Genomic DNA, 16767 nt, shown 5'->3' on the forward strand with positions numbered 1-16767 from the left:
GACAGAGAAGGAAGGCCTCAAGGACCAGGTGATGCAGGAGGTGAGACCCTGGGATTGAGCCAGCTGCTGGCTCTTCTGGGATTCTGAGGCTTCTTCGGTATGAATGTGGTAAAGAGAAGCTGAGTGGATACAGAGGTAGCCTCCTCTGAAGATTGGTCCAACCCTAACAAGGCCAAGCGTTGTGCAGGTGGAGTGGAAAAGTAGGCCTTCTGCTCTTCTGAGTAGCGCTCCTGGGGTGTCACAGCATCTCGATAGGTCCAGTCACGCCAATGGAAATTGAAGCCTTCAAGAAGGGTGATTCGGTCAGTTCTTGTTGGTACACAGTCCAGGGGTTTAGTGGGTAGCAGATCTGGCACCTCTGTTCCTGGCAGCAGCACCACCCCTCGGATGGCAAACCAGCCCCCAAATCGGGGATGTATGCACACACCTGCTATGTGCTAGGGAGTGGGTAAAGAAAAGCAAAGTCAGGGACATCATCTCGGCACCAAGTTCAACTACCATCACTGGAAACGAGGCTTGTTCACTGATTTCTCAATGGACACTGATTCTACATAGGAGCCTCTCATGGCCGGGCTTTCCCATTCCATGTGGGCAACTTCATGAGCTCACAGGCCATGAGGAAGGGTTTCTTAAACTGAGTCTCAACTTCCCAGTCTCACTACTTATCTAATCACTGTTCTGCCGGCTCCATCCTGTAATGGTTTTACAAGCAGACTAGGTTCTCTGACACAATGTGTCCCCAGGTAGACTCCAGAAAGTACATGGGGCTGGACCTCTGGGCAGGGCACACCTTTGTCTTGGATTGTGTCTACAAACTACCCATGGGAGGTGGAGGAATGTGGGATCTGATATCTTGAGGGGCCGTCACCATTTTCTCTTAGTCTCTAGACCAGCGGTTCTCAACCTTCCTAATGCCACGACCCCTTAATACAGTTCCTCATGTTGTGACCCCCAACCATAAAATTATTTTCGTTGCTACTCTATAACTAATTTTGCTACTGTTATGAATCGTAATGTATCTTTTTGTTTTCCATGGTCTTAGGCGACCCCTGTGAAAGGGTCGTTCGACCCTCCAAAGGGGTCGCAACCCACAGGTTGAGAACCGCTGCTCTAGACATTCACACTTGCCCTCTGACCTGGGTCCCCCATGGGTCGGCCTCCACATCCCGTCGTTGGTAGTAGTAAGCAGCCCCTGCCACGTGGGCTGCTGTCTGGGCCAGAATCTTGGGGCGCCGGTTGGGGTGTACCTCGTAGTCAGCAATGACTTCTACTTGCAACTCTGGGAGGCTCTGGAATAAAGGACGATAGAGACCCCTTTCAGCATGAGAGGAAATCATGACCTTGTGTTAAGATGGTCCTGTCTTCAAGTCATATTTGAAGGGAAAACATGACCTTCAAACTTGGGGTGGGGGGTTCCAATGTGAAGAAAATGATATTCTATCCAGGAGGGCCTATATTTGAAGGGAAATACACAAGGTCTTGCTCAGAAACCTCCATTATAAGGGGTGACTTGATTCTGCCCTCAAGTCCCAGTGTGGAAGAAGACATGGCTCAGCTTTGGGGAGACAGTCTTAAGTGTATATATAAATGTGTGGTGGGGGAATATTGTTTTGTCCTCAAAAGGCTCCAAAGTCAGCATAAAGCTTCCAGGTGTAGGGCAAAGGCATGTGAGAGATAGCCTGGAGGATGTTGGGCTTACTCCTATTTCACTTGGAGGCCAAGGGAAGTTTGGTCTGAGGTTCATGTTGTCCATCAATGTAAGGTGAATAAGATTGATTTCAGACCTGGGGGTTACTAGAGGAAGGTATTCGAACCTGGATTTAGAATGGGGAGAGATCACAATGTCAAGGCTGGCTTTAGGATATCATCTACCTGGGATGTGGCTTCTAGCCCCAGGTACAGGTAGGTCTAGATCCTGCATTGAGCTTGGAGGCACTGGAAGCAGTTGCAGGCTTAGAAGCTAGGGGAGAAGATGAGCTTTGCTCACCTCTCTAACGCGGCCCAGGTGGTAGGCCACACACTGGTCCACAGGGTCAGTCAGTGATTGGAGGTGGCAGCTCTGCAGGAAGGGCTTGAGGGCCCGGTCGAACATGGAAGGTGTGCTGAGTACCAGGAAGGCCAGGGTAGGTCCTGGCAGGGGCAGGTGGAAGGCTTGAGGCAGGAGTGCATTGTACCATGCCACCTGAAACAGAAAATTCACACTTTAGCCTGGCATTCAAGGCCTCCTATATTTTGCCCCAGCCTTCATCTCATTCAATCATTGGATTTCTACTGATGGCTGTGTGATGTATGTTTATGGGGGGCTTATCTGAATCTGACTTGAAGTTTAGAGTAGAGAGGCTCAGAATTCATGAACAACTAGGAACAAAAATTGATTATACTGTGATTGGTGCAATGATAGGGCCAGATGAAAGTCATCTGAAATTAGAAAAGGCTTCTTAGAAGCTGAGTCTTTAAGGCTGGGAAAGCTGACAGGCTGATGTGGGGCAGGAGAATCTGATGTGTATTCTAAATAGAGGTGACAACATAGACAAAAAGTACAGGGCATATATGGAGAATAGCAAATTGTTTAGTTTTATAGAAATGAAGGGTCTGTAGAGGGGAGCAGAGGGAGAGAGGCTGGAGAGATTGGTAGGAGTGAGGTTGTGCCTGGCCTTGAATACCAATTTAAGAAATATGGGTCTAATTTGGTGAAAATGCAGGGTCATTGAAAATTTAGGGAGTAAAGTTGACATGATCAGTTTTAGAAAGATCAGTCTGGCTGCAGTGTGGAGGATGGATTGGAGGCAAAATGAGTGAGGAGGCTATTGCAGTAATCCAAAAGAGAAATAGTGCCCTGGACCAGAGCACTGTTAGGTTGGCTGGAAGGGAATGGATTTGGGAGATTCAGGAGACAGATGCCTGAAGGTCTTGGTGGCTGACTGGATGTGGGGGTAGGGAGGTGAGAGAAGTAGGAGCCTAGAATGACTGGCAGGGCTGCAGATGGCTCTGTTCAGTACAGTAACTACCCAAGTCTACCTGATCCACCAGACAGGCATCCTTACTCTCCCCCATACCTGCCATCCACCACCTCCACACCTTTACTCAAGCTGTTCCTGATATTTGGGATGTACATAACCCTCCTTCCTTCCAATCTATCTTTTCATATAAAGTTCAAATCCATTTATTCTGGGAAATCCACTCTCTCAAACTAGATCCAACCTACTTCTTCCTCTATCTCCTCTCCTAGCACTGCCGGGGGCCACTCAGTGGAAGGGGTGGGAATGAGCAGTGTCTTAAGCATCAGGCAAAGGGCTCAAGCTGAGCTGATTTAGCTTTGTGTCCAAGTATACAGTGCAGTATTCCCCTTAGAATTCCCCTTTTGATCTGATCTTATGGCTTTCCTGGGCTGTGCATCAGTTGTCCTGGGCTGGAAGAGCAAGGGTGAAAAATGCCAGGGAGCCAGACCCCTGCCACAGGCTATGCGTAGGACCCTGGGGTGGTCTGAGCAGCTTGACACACTTCTCAATGCTCAGTGCAGGGGGCACTGGGTAAGGAGGAAACGGACTTATGTAAACAAGGGTAGGTGGTGGTGCCAGACTTCTGTGTTAGTTGAGTGCAGAGTTTCTATACCCAGCCCAGTGCTGGTGATTGGCAACAGCATGAATTATACTTCTGTTGGTGGATGGAACAAACCAGTCAATTGTTTGCTTGTTCAACACCAGCAATCCCCTTCCCTCCTCAGATGACCTAAATCCTAGTCATGGAAACCTTCCAGACCTTGCCCTTCAAAGTGACTCTGGCCCCACAGGTCCCTTTCTGCCTGTAAATTATGTAGGTGATAAAGCCACAAGGTTACGGGATCGTAATGGTGTCTTCCATTCGTTAATCCGGCATTATATGGGGTAAAAAGACAAAAGTGCGACAGCTCCTCTACCTAACCCAAGTCCCTGTTGACACTCCGTCCGGTAGGTCAGATCGACTCGGGGCCAGAGGAGCTTGGGAAGGATCAGAAGGCTTCTGGGTCTCCTGCCGGTAGCACCGACGCCAATCATACACCTCACTCTAGCACCACAAAAAAAACCAACCTGGAAGGGGTAAACCTCGAAACCAAAAGGGCACAACGTGTCCTCAATCTTCTGCTTCAGCTCTGCGACTTGCGGCTCCATACTGCATGCTACACGCTGAGCTTGCTGGGGAATGGAGTCTCAAGGTGAGCTGGACCGTTAAGTTCCAAGATAGCTTAGACTCCATTTCCCAAGAACAGCTGGGACCAGCAGCGGGATAGCGTTGACTCTGCGCGACTCATCCTGGGATTCGTAGTTCATTTGGTCCTTAGAGACAACCACCACAGAATCAGAAAGACTCGGTTTCCCGGCAAGCTTCACGGTGGGGTGTGAATGCACGTGTCGCCTCCGGGCAAACGTAGTTCCGCAGCCATCAACGCCAGGAACTCTGTTTTTCTAGCGGCGCTGCGGCAGCCAGTCTAAAGTCGGACTTTCTTGGCTTACTGGAGTGTTTGAACCCGGCCGCGGCAGTAGTAGCTGGCACAGGTTCGGCGTGATGGCGCCAGTGTCCTGTATCTGGGGAGGTCACGACCAAGATTCGGCACCTTCAACCCCCACCTGATGTGTGCATATCAGAGTATCCCGCTTTTACCCCAGTTCCCCAAGAACACCTCTCCCCTGACTAGTCAGAGGCTCAGTTTTGGTCAGATATTGCATTCCTACCCTTAGTATTGCCCTCTTTCGACCTGACGTTGTGGTCTTTCCTGGGCAGTGAGTGCATCGGTTGTCCCGGGCTGGGAGAGCAAGGGCACAAGACGCCAGGAGCCAGATCCCTGCCACCCGTTATGAGTAAGAGCTTGAGCTTGTCTGAGCAGCTCCACGCACTTCTCAATGCTACTGACGGAAATGTGGCCAGGATTAAGGTAAGGGGATGCCTGAGGCCCCCGATTTGGGGGTGTGAATTAAAGGTCTCAGATCTCCTTGGACATGCACTTGTTTCTTTTGCAGCAGCGGTTGTTTCCCCTTGGCATCTCTGCTGCTGGTAAACATTGTCTCTCCCCGACCCCCACCCCCCAATCTTTTCTGTTTCCAAAATCTTTCTTTTCCAGTGCAGTTATCATCCACGATTCCTTCAAGTGTCCAACTATTTTCTTTCCTGTACAAACATCTGTCATTCGCCCCCCCCCCCCCCAACACACACACAGAAGCAGAGAAGTCTTGCACTTGTCCCTTCCTTATTCCCTCATCAGGAGACCTGACTGGGACCCGGATTTCCCCTCATCACAAGAGCTCAACAGTCTTGGGCTCTAGAGACTCCTACTGTCCCAGAGAGGCTGAGCTGGGCTGAGGCCCATAGGGCATCTTCTCTCTGGGATGAAGTTACTATTCTCAGATCCCAGCTTCTATCCCAGGCTCAGGTGAGGCTTGGGATCCTAGGTGTGTATGTGTGGTGTTAGTGTGAGATGAGGATACCAGGGTTGGGGAAGCCCCTGACACAATAGCTCGTGTGGTTTTCTGCTTAGGTAGGTGACTGAGGCACTAAGGCAGGCTGTGCAGGGCCTGCTGGAAGAGCAAGAGCAGCAGAAGTACCAGATCTGTGCCCTGGAAGGTATCTGGCCAGTTCTTTTCTCCATATACACAGCCTCATTCATGTATGCACACAATTTTGTTACATACCTGTTGTTTGTGTGCTTGTGTATTGATTTGCAAGTGGAGTCTCGAGGCTCATGTGTGAAGCTCTTAGAGGAGTTGACACCCAACTTGTCCTATTATAGCATCATTAAGGTTGCTGCAGGGAGGCCCAGAGTGGAGGGCTCTTCCAGAGCAATGCCTGGAGGGGCTGAGAAGGGAACTGCAAGGCCTTCAAAGCCAGGTGCAGGAACAGGTCCAAGCCCAGATACAAACAGGACCACGAAAGTGCAATGCTACCAGTGGCCTTCACCAAGAGCTGCAGAATGAGTAAGTGATGGGCAAGACCTCTCCTTCAAGCCTCCTGGTACTCTGGTAGTTTCCTCTGGGCTTGTTGATTGGCTTTAGAATGACACTGCTGTCATCCCTGCAGGCGTCAACTGTGTTGTTTTTTTTTTTTTTAAGATTTTTATTGGGGAATTGGGGGGATGGGAACAGTGCTGGGGAATTGGGGGAAGGGGAACAGACAAGTTGCTGTCATTTTTGTTCTTCAGTCTAGTTGTGGAGGATGTTGCTTCACTGGCCCAAGTTGGCACCATCATTGCGCTCTTCCCGGGCGAGGCAGATCAGTCGCCGGCTTCTGGACGGCCGCTCACTGCGGCTGCTGGCCGCTCACGCTGGCTGCTGGCTACACACGGTAGCCCATGGCAACCCACTGCCACAGGGACTGCAGCCTATGCCGTCGCCGGCGACTCACGGCAGCCCAGCTCCAGGTTGAGCTGTTGTTCAGCATCTTAGCTGTGAAAGGCAGTGTCAGTGGCCCTCATATGTGGGATCCGAACCGGGCCCTCTGGCGTCCCAAGCCAGCTCTTAACCATCGCGCCACTCGGCCGGCCCAGGCGTCAACTGTTTTGGGAGGAGTCAGAGATTCTGAGGGAGGAACTGAAGTTGCTGTGCGACCAGCTGAGTGAGTAAAAGATTGGGGGGAAGGAATGAGTTCACCTGTCACCTTTTCTGGAAAACCTTCTTGTTCACCTAGTAAGTGTCCATAGCTCTAACTGCTTAAGCTACTCAGAAGTCTGGCTGAGTATTTTGTCTTATCTCTAGAGGTGTGAGTCTACTCTCCCAGGTCAGCCTGGAAGCTTCCTATTAGAATGCCTCTCTGTCTCAGTTTTCAACACCAGACTGGACACAAGGGAGAGAGGGGGAAGGAAAGAAGTTTGAGAAGAGCCTTCTTACATTTTCTTTCATTTGCAGGCCAGCACCAGGAGCTGCTGCTGAAACACATGGCTGAGGGGTGGCAAGCTCAGGCCTGTAGCTGGAAGATAGGACCAGGATTGGACCTATCTCTTCAGATCTCCCTGTGGAGGCCCCTTCCTTTCTCTGTGTGTTCTGTTTTGCAGGCAGGCCAGGATACCCTCTCCTACTCCCATCTCTTTTCTCTTCCCTATGAGGATTCTACCTCCCTCCAAATCTCTTCTTCCCAAGCCCTTTGCTCCAGACCGTGAGAAACTGTCCTGGCCCACTTGAAGGTTTCAAGTGTGCTGAAGAGGACAGTCATGGCAAGGGGGGTTCCTCCTGGAGAGGGAGAGGTTTGGTTCTACCTGGGATCATGGTCTGGCAGATGTTAGACCCGCTGCAGATGTTGGACCAGGAGAGCAAGGAGGCTGCTAGGACAGAGGCCCAGGATGCCTGGCGGAACCATGACCTTCCCAGGTCAGGGGGTGTGGGTGTCTGTGGCAGTGGAAGGGATTTGTCTCATAGAGGCCAGGCATTGGGGACCAAAGTTCAGCTATCCTAGATTTGACATGGACCAGTAGAGGTGATATGAGTATCTGGGTTACAGCCCATAAGGGCAGTATTGGGTATTCTTGACTTGATGCAGAATCACTGAGGTATCTTTATATGTTTGGAGAATAAAGGGGGGACTTCTGGCCTCAGGAAGGAGGACAGTTCTTTGCTAGAAGGGCCCCCTTGACCCACCATCACCATATCTGCCTCTGACTCTGTTCCCCTTTGCAGGACCTCTGTTCATGTTCTCCCATATAAGCTGTCCTTGGCTGCCACCTTTGCCATGTCCCTTTCTTCATCTAGCGCTGAAGACACTCTTTGGTACAATAACAGTAGCTGGGAACTTTTAAGGAAGCTAGGTGGGGGTAAGGACAGGGATCCCAGCTCTGGGTGAAGCTGAATCTGAATGGTGCCCAAATGCTAGTTGCCTGATTGTTTGGCACTGGGTAGAATGGAGTCTCTACCTCATCTTTTGCGAATCCATCGATCTCTATTGCTATTTATCCCAAATGAGGCCTGTATGTCCCTCTCCATCAGACAGGCCCAGGGCCTAATTCTGTGTATATCACAGTACTTGCTGATGGTTTGTTTTCTGTTCCCTTTCTCTCCTCTTAGATCTCCAGAAGAGCACCCTTTCTAACCTGGAACACAGCAACTTTCAGCTCCAGGCCCAGAGCCTTGAGCAGGAGGCCCTGTACTTTAAGGGCCTCAAGATGCTCCTGAGTCACCTGTAAAGACTTGTAAGAGTAGTAGGATGAAGTCTTTGCTCACCTGCCCCTCCAAGGCCCTGTTTCTATACCCCCTGTCCCTCCCCTCTTAATCTAGCTGGTATCTGCCCTCCCTCCTGTGGCTTGACACTGCCTGCCCATCCTTGCCCACCAACTGTAGTAAAATGGTTTAACCCTCCCTGATGTATTTTCTGTGAATCAGTGCCCACATGGGACAGATTCAGTGCACCTTTCTTTCCTCCTGTAACATAACTGCTTCCTGCCACTTCCCTCTCTGAAATCCATGTTCTTAGACATTTATAGCTGTACCTTCTGAGTTCAAACCCTGTGCTCAGTGGGACTTGGAAGGAGGTGGGAGCTCCCATTCTGGTGGGTAGAATGAGGTAAGACAATGCTCGGGCAGTACTGTTGTGGGGATGCAGGGAGGGTGAGACATTCTGGTGGGCCCTGGACCTGGGCAATAGGAGGCTTCCTCTCCTCATCTCCAGCTTCTCCTCTTGAGGCTCACTGCAGCCTTCCACATCTCCTCATCCTCAGCTGCTCAGCCTGCATTTCTGTAGCAGTCTCCTCCTTGGTCTCTCTTCTTTCAGTCTCTCTGCCTCTAATCCAGTAGCTTTAAGAATTTTTTGGGGGCTGGCCGAGTGGCGCGTTGGTTAAGAGCTGGCTTGGGACACTAGAGGGCCCCGGTTCGGATCTCACATATGAGGGCTGTGACCTCCAGTAAGAAAATAGTTTACATTATAGCCCAGTAAATATACATGTATATATTAATGAAACAAATTTCATGATTCAATATTTATTCCTGTTAGGAGTGATACACTCTGATATTTCCAATTATATTAAAAAAAATGCCTTGTGGCTATTGGTTTTGATCCTTTGACCATTGGTTGCTCTCTGGAAAATATATCTTCCTAGGTAGACTAAGGGAAACTTTACTTTTTCTTTACCTGGGCTTTGTATTCTAGGTAGTGCAGTCCAGAATTTCCTTAGTAGCAACAGTATCTCACTTGAGTTTTCCTGAGGTCTCTTCCACTGCTAAATTTAGCTGAAAAATGATGCTATTCATCCACCAAATGAATGTTTATTGAGCATAATACATACCAGTGGTAGTAAGTACAGTGGTTAGATGTACAGTGGGCTCATGTAAAGGTTCCAGCTCTTAGCTCAATCTAGCTGGGAAGAGGAGACAGTTATCTGAAATAAAAGCATCATAAAAGGCTGAGGGTAAGAACTACTTCCTTAATGGGGTGCATTCAAGGTCCTGGCCTAACTAGCAGACAGTTCATGAAGAGTGGGCCTTTGACACCTGAATAGCTATAAGGCAATCCTTGGTTCTTTACCCTCATCATTGGGGAGATTGCTGAGAGTGAAATGGTAGAGATCAGACCTAGGTCAAACAGAAACAAAAAAACAAAAAATATTTTCCATTAAGGCTCGTCTTCCCGCTGAACCAGGTGAAAGGAACCCCCTGTCTTTTACATATTTTACTGGGCAGCTGATACATCTGGCATGGTAGCATTATTCAATTCTACTTGCTACCAGTGCTCTACTTATTTATCAAGTACAGTACTTTGCATCAGGCTCTGTGGGAGGCAGGTTTGCAAGGGCGCTAGAGCTCTAACAGTAGAAACATTAAATAGCTATGTGGAACAATGGTATTTGAACTGTCACCAGGTGGCAGCACATGACTTATTGACAGAAGAGTGATACAGAAAAGGCTTTGGGCCAAGGGGACTGGGCTAGAGTGATCTTTTCTCCCTTCAGAGATCCTGTAAGTTACCAATTAATCTTCCTAAAATAGTGTCCTGTTAAGGCTACTCTCCTGTTTAAGAACCTTTGATAGCTCTCACAGCATAAAACAGGACAAATTTGACACTGAAGCCAACCCCCATTCAACCTCTACATTTTATCTGCTATCACACATCTTTCTTAAATTTTATTGCCACCAGGAATGCACACTACCCGTAGTCTAACCACAGTAGTCCTGCTTTATCCATGGGGAATATGTTCCAGGATTCCCAGTGGATGCCTGAAACTGCAGATAGTACTGAACCCTATATATATACTATGTTTTTTTTCTATACATACATATCCATAATAAAGTTTAACTTATAAATTAGGCACAGTAAGAGATTAATAACAAATAATAAAATAGAACAATTACGACCGTATACTGTAAAAAAAGTTATGTGAATGTGGTCTCTCTCAAAGTATCTTATTGTATTATACTCCCCCTTCTTGCGATGTAAAATGATAAAATGCCTATGTGAAGAGGTGAAGTGAGGTGAATGAGACATTATTAAGGGGGTTACTTGAACGCAAGCTCTGTGATACCAGGATAGTTGATAACCAAAATGGCTACTAAGTAACTAACTAGCAGGTGGGTAGCATATACAGCGTAGATACGCTGGACAAAGGGATGGTTTATGTCTCGGGTGGGATGGAGCCGTATTATGTGAGATTTTATCATGCTACTCAGAATGGCTGCAATTTAAAATTGTTTATTTCTGGAATTTTCCATTTACTATTTTCAAACCATAGTTGACCCTGGGTAACTGAAACTATGGAAAGTGAAACTGAGGATAAGTGTAGACTACTGTATTCAAATCTCACTTATATGTCAAGACCCTTGACAGCAGAGGTAGGAGACAAGTGTTTAGGAAAGGCAATCTTTAATCCCAGGGAATGCTGATGGCAAGAAGGCCTACACTCCACTGTTTATTTTCCTGCACTTGCCCTAGGAGCCTAACTCCTGTTCAATTCTGCTGACGCATGAGATTATGACCGCCTGAGGACAGCATAAGGAAATATGTGCCTGTCGAACAGTTGAATAGAATTTTTATTCTCTACCCCTTTCAAAATCCTGTTTTCAAGCCAGCTCAAGTGTTACCTCTTCCAAGAAGCCTTCACGGAAACTAATCTCAGCCTAGATGAATTGCTCCCTTAGCATTTTGTTTAACTCTGCCCACTGCTGTTACTATCTCAAGTCGTTAGTACAGTACTTGTTTATGTATCAGTTTCCCCCACACACTATACTGAGATCCTTCAGGACGCTGCGTTGGTAGGACTTTTCCGTAAACAGATAGTCCTTACTCAAATATACCTTCACTAACCCAAAAGCCGCGCCAATTTAATCCATTTTCTGTTGGCTTTGTCAATTACCAAGCCCTTTTATGTTTGGAATTTTGATTGGTCCATTTTGTGTTTACCGTCCCGACCTCTGCGAGGCTCCTGGATTTAGGTTTCCCCCAGGTGTATTCCCTCCGCGTTGGTTCCGCCTTACAAACACACTGCCTCTTCTGTTTTTACCCCCACTTCCTTCCTATTGGTTCTCTTCGTCCTCCAGAGTTGGCGCCTAGGGCTGTTGATTGGCTTTCCTGGACGCCCATTGTGCCCACCCTCAACCACGTGGCATTCCTGATGCTAATTGGGCAATTCCACGAGCTCGTTTATCAAGGATTGGCTATTGATTGGCTGCTATGAGAGAGGCTTTTGGAGGGGGCGTGGCTCTCCGGAGCCCCGCCCCCAGCTCCTCTGACCGGCTGGGCAGGCGTTTCAGTCGCTGGCGGCCAGGGAGCTCAGCGGATCTTTCAGCTGCCTTCTCTGGCTCGCGGGCTGGATCATCCTCCTGGCCCCGCCGAGTAGGCGGGAGAAGCGGCCCCGACTGCGGGGCCATGGCAGTAATCTCCTCGTCGTCCGCCGTCGGTAGCCTAACGGAATCGTCGGCTTCTGCGCGAGGGACCCCCACCGCCTCCGCAGGCTAAGAGCCGCTGCCGCCTTCGAGCTGCGAGGGTTACTATGCTCCCTCTTTGCCGACGCCTCCCCCTCCCGCTCGCGCAGGCACCCCTCTGGCTGCTCAGTCCCGCCTCAGGTAACGCCAAGAGAGCGCGTGGGGCACAAATCTGGGGCACCTCGGCCCGCGCGCGCGGCTGCTACACCCGCCTTGGCTCCGGAGCATTGGCGCTCGGGTCTGTTGGCACCGATAGGACCCCTTCGCTTCCCAGAGGTGCATCTCTCGGTGGCCGGGGACACTCCTCGACCCCTTCCTCTTCCCTTTTAACTTCCCTCAGGGTTCCGGGACAGCCCCCTGTCTCCCTTCACCCCCAACACCCACTCCGCGCGCACCTCAGAGGCCGGGAACCCATTAGAAGTTCCTTCATATCAGGGACCTAGGCAGGAAGCCTTCATTCCCTCGGAGAACCGTTTCTGAGACCTCAAGTTCCACACCGAGAGTCTCCTTCGTCTCAGTACACCCTCCTCCTTCAGAGATCTGGACTCTCACTTTACTTCCCTCAAGCATACTCTTCCCTGGAAAGATACTTCCTTTCCCTCAGACACTACCCTCCCTCTCTTTTCTCTTCTCCCCTGTCATCACCCTTCTCCACATTCCTTCTTTCCCCTCCTCTGTCTTTTACTTTGAAGACTAAGCCAATATTCAGATTTAGCGATAAATGAAACTCAGGTTTGTCTGATTAAAAAAAAAACCAACTTTGAATTTACACCCTTAAGAAAAACTTGCTGAACAATTTGGACTTTATCCTGTATGTATGGGGGGCCACTGCAGGTTTTGTAAGCAGGAGTTTGGTATGATTGATTATCTGTGGTGAAAAATGTGGAGGAAGAATTGACAGTGAAGACAGTGTAGAGGCAGAAAGCCTAGGTAGTCAGTAAACTAGTGTGCTAGATCAGAGGGAAGGAACTGGAATGGCTGTAGGAAAATGAAGAGAATGGCATGCAATTCCATGAGGTTTCAGAATAGAGTTGAGAGAATTAGTGGGAGGTTTCTGATTTGGCTGATGCAATGGGTTGGTAGTGTTAATTGGAATAAAGAAGTAATTTTGAGGGAAAGTAATGAATTTGGTTTTGGACAAGTTCAGTTTGAGGTGTTTTTAATGTTTTTATTTTTATTTATTTATTTATTTTTTTTAAAAAGATTTTTATTGGGTAATTGGGGGGATGGGAACAGTACTGGGGAATTAGGGGAAGGGGAACAGACAAGTTGCTGTCGTTTTGTTCTTCAATCTAGTTGTGGAGGACACTGCTTCACTGGCCCAAGTTGGCACCATCATTGTGCTCTTCCCTGGCGAGGCAGATCAGTCGCCGGCTTCTGGACGGCCGCTCACTGCGGCTGCTGGCCGCTCACGCTGGCTGCTGGCTACACACGGCAGCCCATGGCAACCCACTGCCACAGGGACTGCAGCCTACGCCGTCGCCAGCGACTCACGGCAGCCCAGCTCCAGGTTGAGCTGTTGTTCAGCATCTTAGCTGTGGAGGGCAGTGTCACTGGCCCTCATATGTGGGATCCGAACCGGGGCCCTCTGGCATCCCAAGCGAGTTCTTAACCATCGCGCCACTCGGCCGGCCCCTGAGGTGTTTTTTAGATATTACTGTGGGTAGCTGGAAATTTTGGTCTGAAAATTGGGAGAAAGAACTCAATACGTAAATTGAGGGATCAGCAGAGAATATATGGGGGATATTTGAAGCCTTAGTATGGATGGTAATACTGAAAGAAGATAAGGGCTGTGGACCAGAAGAAACATCATTGTTCAAAGGGTAATAGACACTGAGAAAGAGAGGTTAAAGGAATGGGACAAGAACTAGAACAGAATGGCATTATAATAGAAGCCAAAGGAAGAAAGAGTTTCAAGAAGGGAAGGGGTAGCCATCAGTGTCAGGTGCTACAGAGGTCAGGTAGAATGAGAATTAGGAAGAAACCACTGAATTTAGCAATTAGGAGATCACTTGTTTCCTTTGAAAAACACTTTAGGTCAGCGGTTCTCAACCTGTGGGTCGCGACCCCTTTGGGGTCAAACGACCCTTTCACAGGGGTCGCCTAAGACCATCGGAAAACACATATTTTCGATGGTCTTTGGAACCGAAACACCGCTCCTCTATCCGTCTCCATGCTTCAAGACAAAATTTCGTTTATTTGTAATTAGGAATAAATATTTCACAACATATAATTACATATTGTTTTTGTGATTAATCACTATGCTTTAATTGTGTTCAATTTGTAACAATGAAAATACATCCTGCATATCAGATGTTTACATTACGATTCATAACAGTAGCAGAATTACAGTTATAGAGTAGCAACAAAAATAATTTTATGTTTGGGGGTCACCACAACATGAGGAACTGTATTAAAGGGTCGGGGCATTAGGAAGGTTGAGACCCACTACTTTAGGTAGTATAATGGTGGCAACGATGGCAGTACGTAGTCAGATCATGATGGATTGAAGAGTAAATGGGAGACAGTAAAATTACTCTTTCAACAAGTGTGGTTGTGAAGGAGAGCTGATAGTAAGTAGTGAAGCATCTTTATTGAAAATATATGCCAGGTGCCTTAAAGATACTTTGTAGATCATAACAGCCTTGTGATTTAGTTATCAGTATCGCTCTTTTCCAATTGGGAGGACTATAGGCAAGAATTTGAACAAGATCTGTCCAGCTATGAAACCTGTGTTCTTTCCACTACAGTGCATATGTATTTTTCTTTTTAGTATGGGTGAAACAGTTTTGTAAGTTGAGGGGAAATTTTACCTAGGAAATATGTTGGGCATTTCATTCTTTAACATCAAAAGAATAGAAGTCAAGGTGGATAATGATGTGATAGAAGAGAAAGACAGTGAGAGAGTTTGACAGATGGCCTTATTTTCTTGATGTGATCAGTTATCTGTGAAGTCAAATGATCTCTGGAGACCCAAGGAACTATAGTGAGTTTCTGATTTGAGTATTATGATTATGGCCATGGAAATCTTCAGTGGAAAACGAAACAGGAATGGATTAAGGAGTTTTTAAAAAAAGACTGCTGACCACATTGAGGGCCCAATTAAAATTAGAAATAGTGTATTTGTAATATGGCCCAGTAGCATGGATTTTACACTTTCTACAGCAGCCTAAGAACAGGAGGGCAAAAAAGATGTTTGGGTTGATCTAGAATTGTAATTTACAAGAAAAGAAGATAAAATGGAGAGTAACTTTACACTGCTAGTGATAGTTTGGGAAATATGATGGACCCTGAGGGTCCAAGCTGGAGTTATAAGAAGTAAAACCTTCAGAGGGGCTGGTATACTTAGAGAATAATGAGACAAACAGAACTGTGATAGAACACTAGGTTTTCTAAAAAAGACAGAATGGGATCACTGAGAGTTCAGCATTTCAAGGTAAAAACAAAAAAACAGGGTGTAACTGTCTCAGTGCTATTGAAGGGGAATGAAGGTATAGGTTATTGAAGTAGTATTGGGAGGTTAAAAGGCTATGAAATATGTTGACTATGCCATCAATATGGATGTTGTAATTACCCAGAATGATAGCAGGAAATGGAACAGAGGAGATATTGGGTCCAGTAGGTAGGGCTGCTCAGAATTGAGGGTCTCAAAATTGAGTTAAAGGTTCCTTGGCACTTGTTAGATGGTACAGATGTTTGTGTGTGAATTAATGTCTAGATCTTCAGATACTTTGGTGCCTTGGATATATGATGTATTAATTCTCTCATATAGATGTATATTTGGGATGATCTCAAACACAAATTCTTTGCAATTTGGCATATGATGAGCCTGTTTAATTCTGTTTAAAAGTGAATGTGTTGGGAGGCTAGGCTAGGAACTTGCCACCCAAGGATCCCCAGTAACATTTTGTACTTAATGTTAATTGTAAATAGAAAATTATATATTTACATGTACTCATTTCCTGTCTTAAATGAGTAGAAAGATGACTTACTTTAATGTTTTTTCCCCTACGTGAAAGTGTTTATAGATATGTTCTTAGTGTCGTACCCTTCATAAAATTGTTTATAGACATATTCTTAGTATTGTACACTTTATTGTTCTTCAAAATGAATGTTGTATTGGAATTTGAAACCTATGATAAGAGCTTTCATGAGAATTTCCTCTCCTTCCAGTACATGAAGCCCAATCATTACATTGTGTAGTGTGGGTGATGGTGAATATTTTGGACCAACAGAGCATTATACTATTTTCTAAGTCATCATATGGAGATGACTTCAATGTGGTCTCACTAGTGTTATTTTTGCTGAGCATTCAGAGGGACTGGTTGTTTCAGAGAAAAGCCTACTTGTGATAAATTTCAGAATGGCAGTGTGATATGAGGAAAAGCAATGGAAGTCCTAACTCTAATCAACCCTGTTATTGTTCGCTATAAGATTGTAGGCAAATTTCTTATCCCCTGTGAGCTTTAGTTTTTTTTAAAAATTTAATCTTTGAATAGGTAATACATTCAAATAGTTAAATAAATATTTACATATTTATGTTTTATATAAACAGTGAAAGTCTCACTCCTCTGCCTACCCCCATCCACCTAGTTCTGTACCCCCTCCCACCTAGTTCTGTACCCCCTCCCAACCACTTTCACTAGTTTATGTTCTTTTAGACTTTCTTTAGGCAAATGCTTAGAAATATGAATATATAATCTTATTTTTCTCACTTTTTATGCAAAAGTTAGTCCATGTTTCCCCACTTTTATGCACCTTCTCCCTCACCCCATACTGCTTTTTTATTTACTATATCTTGGAAAACTTTCCAGATCAGATAGATCTTTGCTTTTCTTTCCTTCTTTCTTTTTCTTTCTTTTCTTTCTTTCTTTCTTTCTTTCTTTCTTTCTTTCTTTCTTTC

At 46.6% G+C, this 16767-nt stretch overlaps 2 protein-coding genes across 6 annotated transcripts in view; one reads left to right on the forward strand and one right to left on the reverse strand.

Moving 5' to 3' along the window:
* Nucleotides 1-6: 6 nt before the first annotated feature.
* Nucleotides 7-4296, reverse strand: MMACHC (metabolism of cobalamin associated C). Its single transcript, XM_019630900.1, has 4 exons — nt 4068-4296; nt 1988-2182; nt 1137-1289; nt 7-437 (listed from the first exon to the last, which is right to left on the reverse strand). The coding sequence occupies exons 1-4, from the start codon at nt 4146-4148 to the stop codon at nt 18-20; spliced, it is 849 nt and encodes a 282-aa protein (XP_019486445.1). The 5' UTR covers nt 4149-4296; the 3' UTR covers nt 7-17.
* Nucleotides 4297-4432: 136 nt separating this feature from the next.
* Nucleotides 4433-16767, forward strand: part of TESK2 (testis associated actin remodelling kinase 2) — a 154479-nt gene continuing 142144 nt past the window's right edge. For 3 of the 5 annotated variants that reach the window (XM_019630907.1, XM_019630901.1, XM_019630906.1), the window contains exon 1: nt 11688-12005. The gene's annotated coding sequence lies outside the window, so the exon portion shown is untranslated. Of the gene's footprint in view, nt 4610-4758; nt 4910-11687; nt 12006-16767 lie in introns of those variants that run through there. The other 2 variants (XM_019630902.1, XM_019630903.1) reach the window with 2 other exon arrangements.

Source organism: Hipposideros armiger, unplaced genomic scaffold (assembly GCF_001890085.2).
Source record: "Hipposideros armiger isolate ML-2016 unplaced genomic scaffold, ASM189008v1 scaffold_965, whole genome shotgun sequence".
In the NCBI taxonomy this organism is placed as follows: domain Eukaryota; kingdom Metazoa; phylum Chordata; class Mammalia; order Chiroptera; family Hipposideridae; genus Hipposideros; species Hipposideros armiger.

Excerpts from the sequence above, each read along its gene's own strand:
- MMACHC (XM_019630900.1), bottom strand. The coding sequence starts at position 4,148 with ATGGAGCCGCAAGTCGCAGAGCTGAAGCAGAAGATTGAGGACACGTTG. Across the intron at positions 1,290-1,987 it reads ACCTGGGCCGCGTTAGAGAG|AGCCTCCCAGAGTTGCAAGT; the intron begins GTGAGCAAAGCT and ends CCTTTATTCCAG. Across the intron at positions 438-1,136 it reads CCGACCCATGGGGGACCCAG|CACATAGCAGGTGTGTGCAT; the intron begins GTCAGAGGGCAA and ends CCCACTCCCTAG.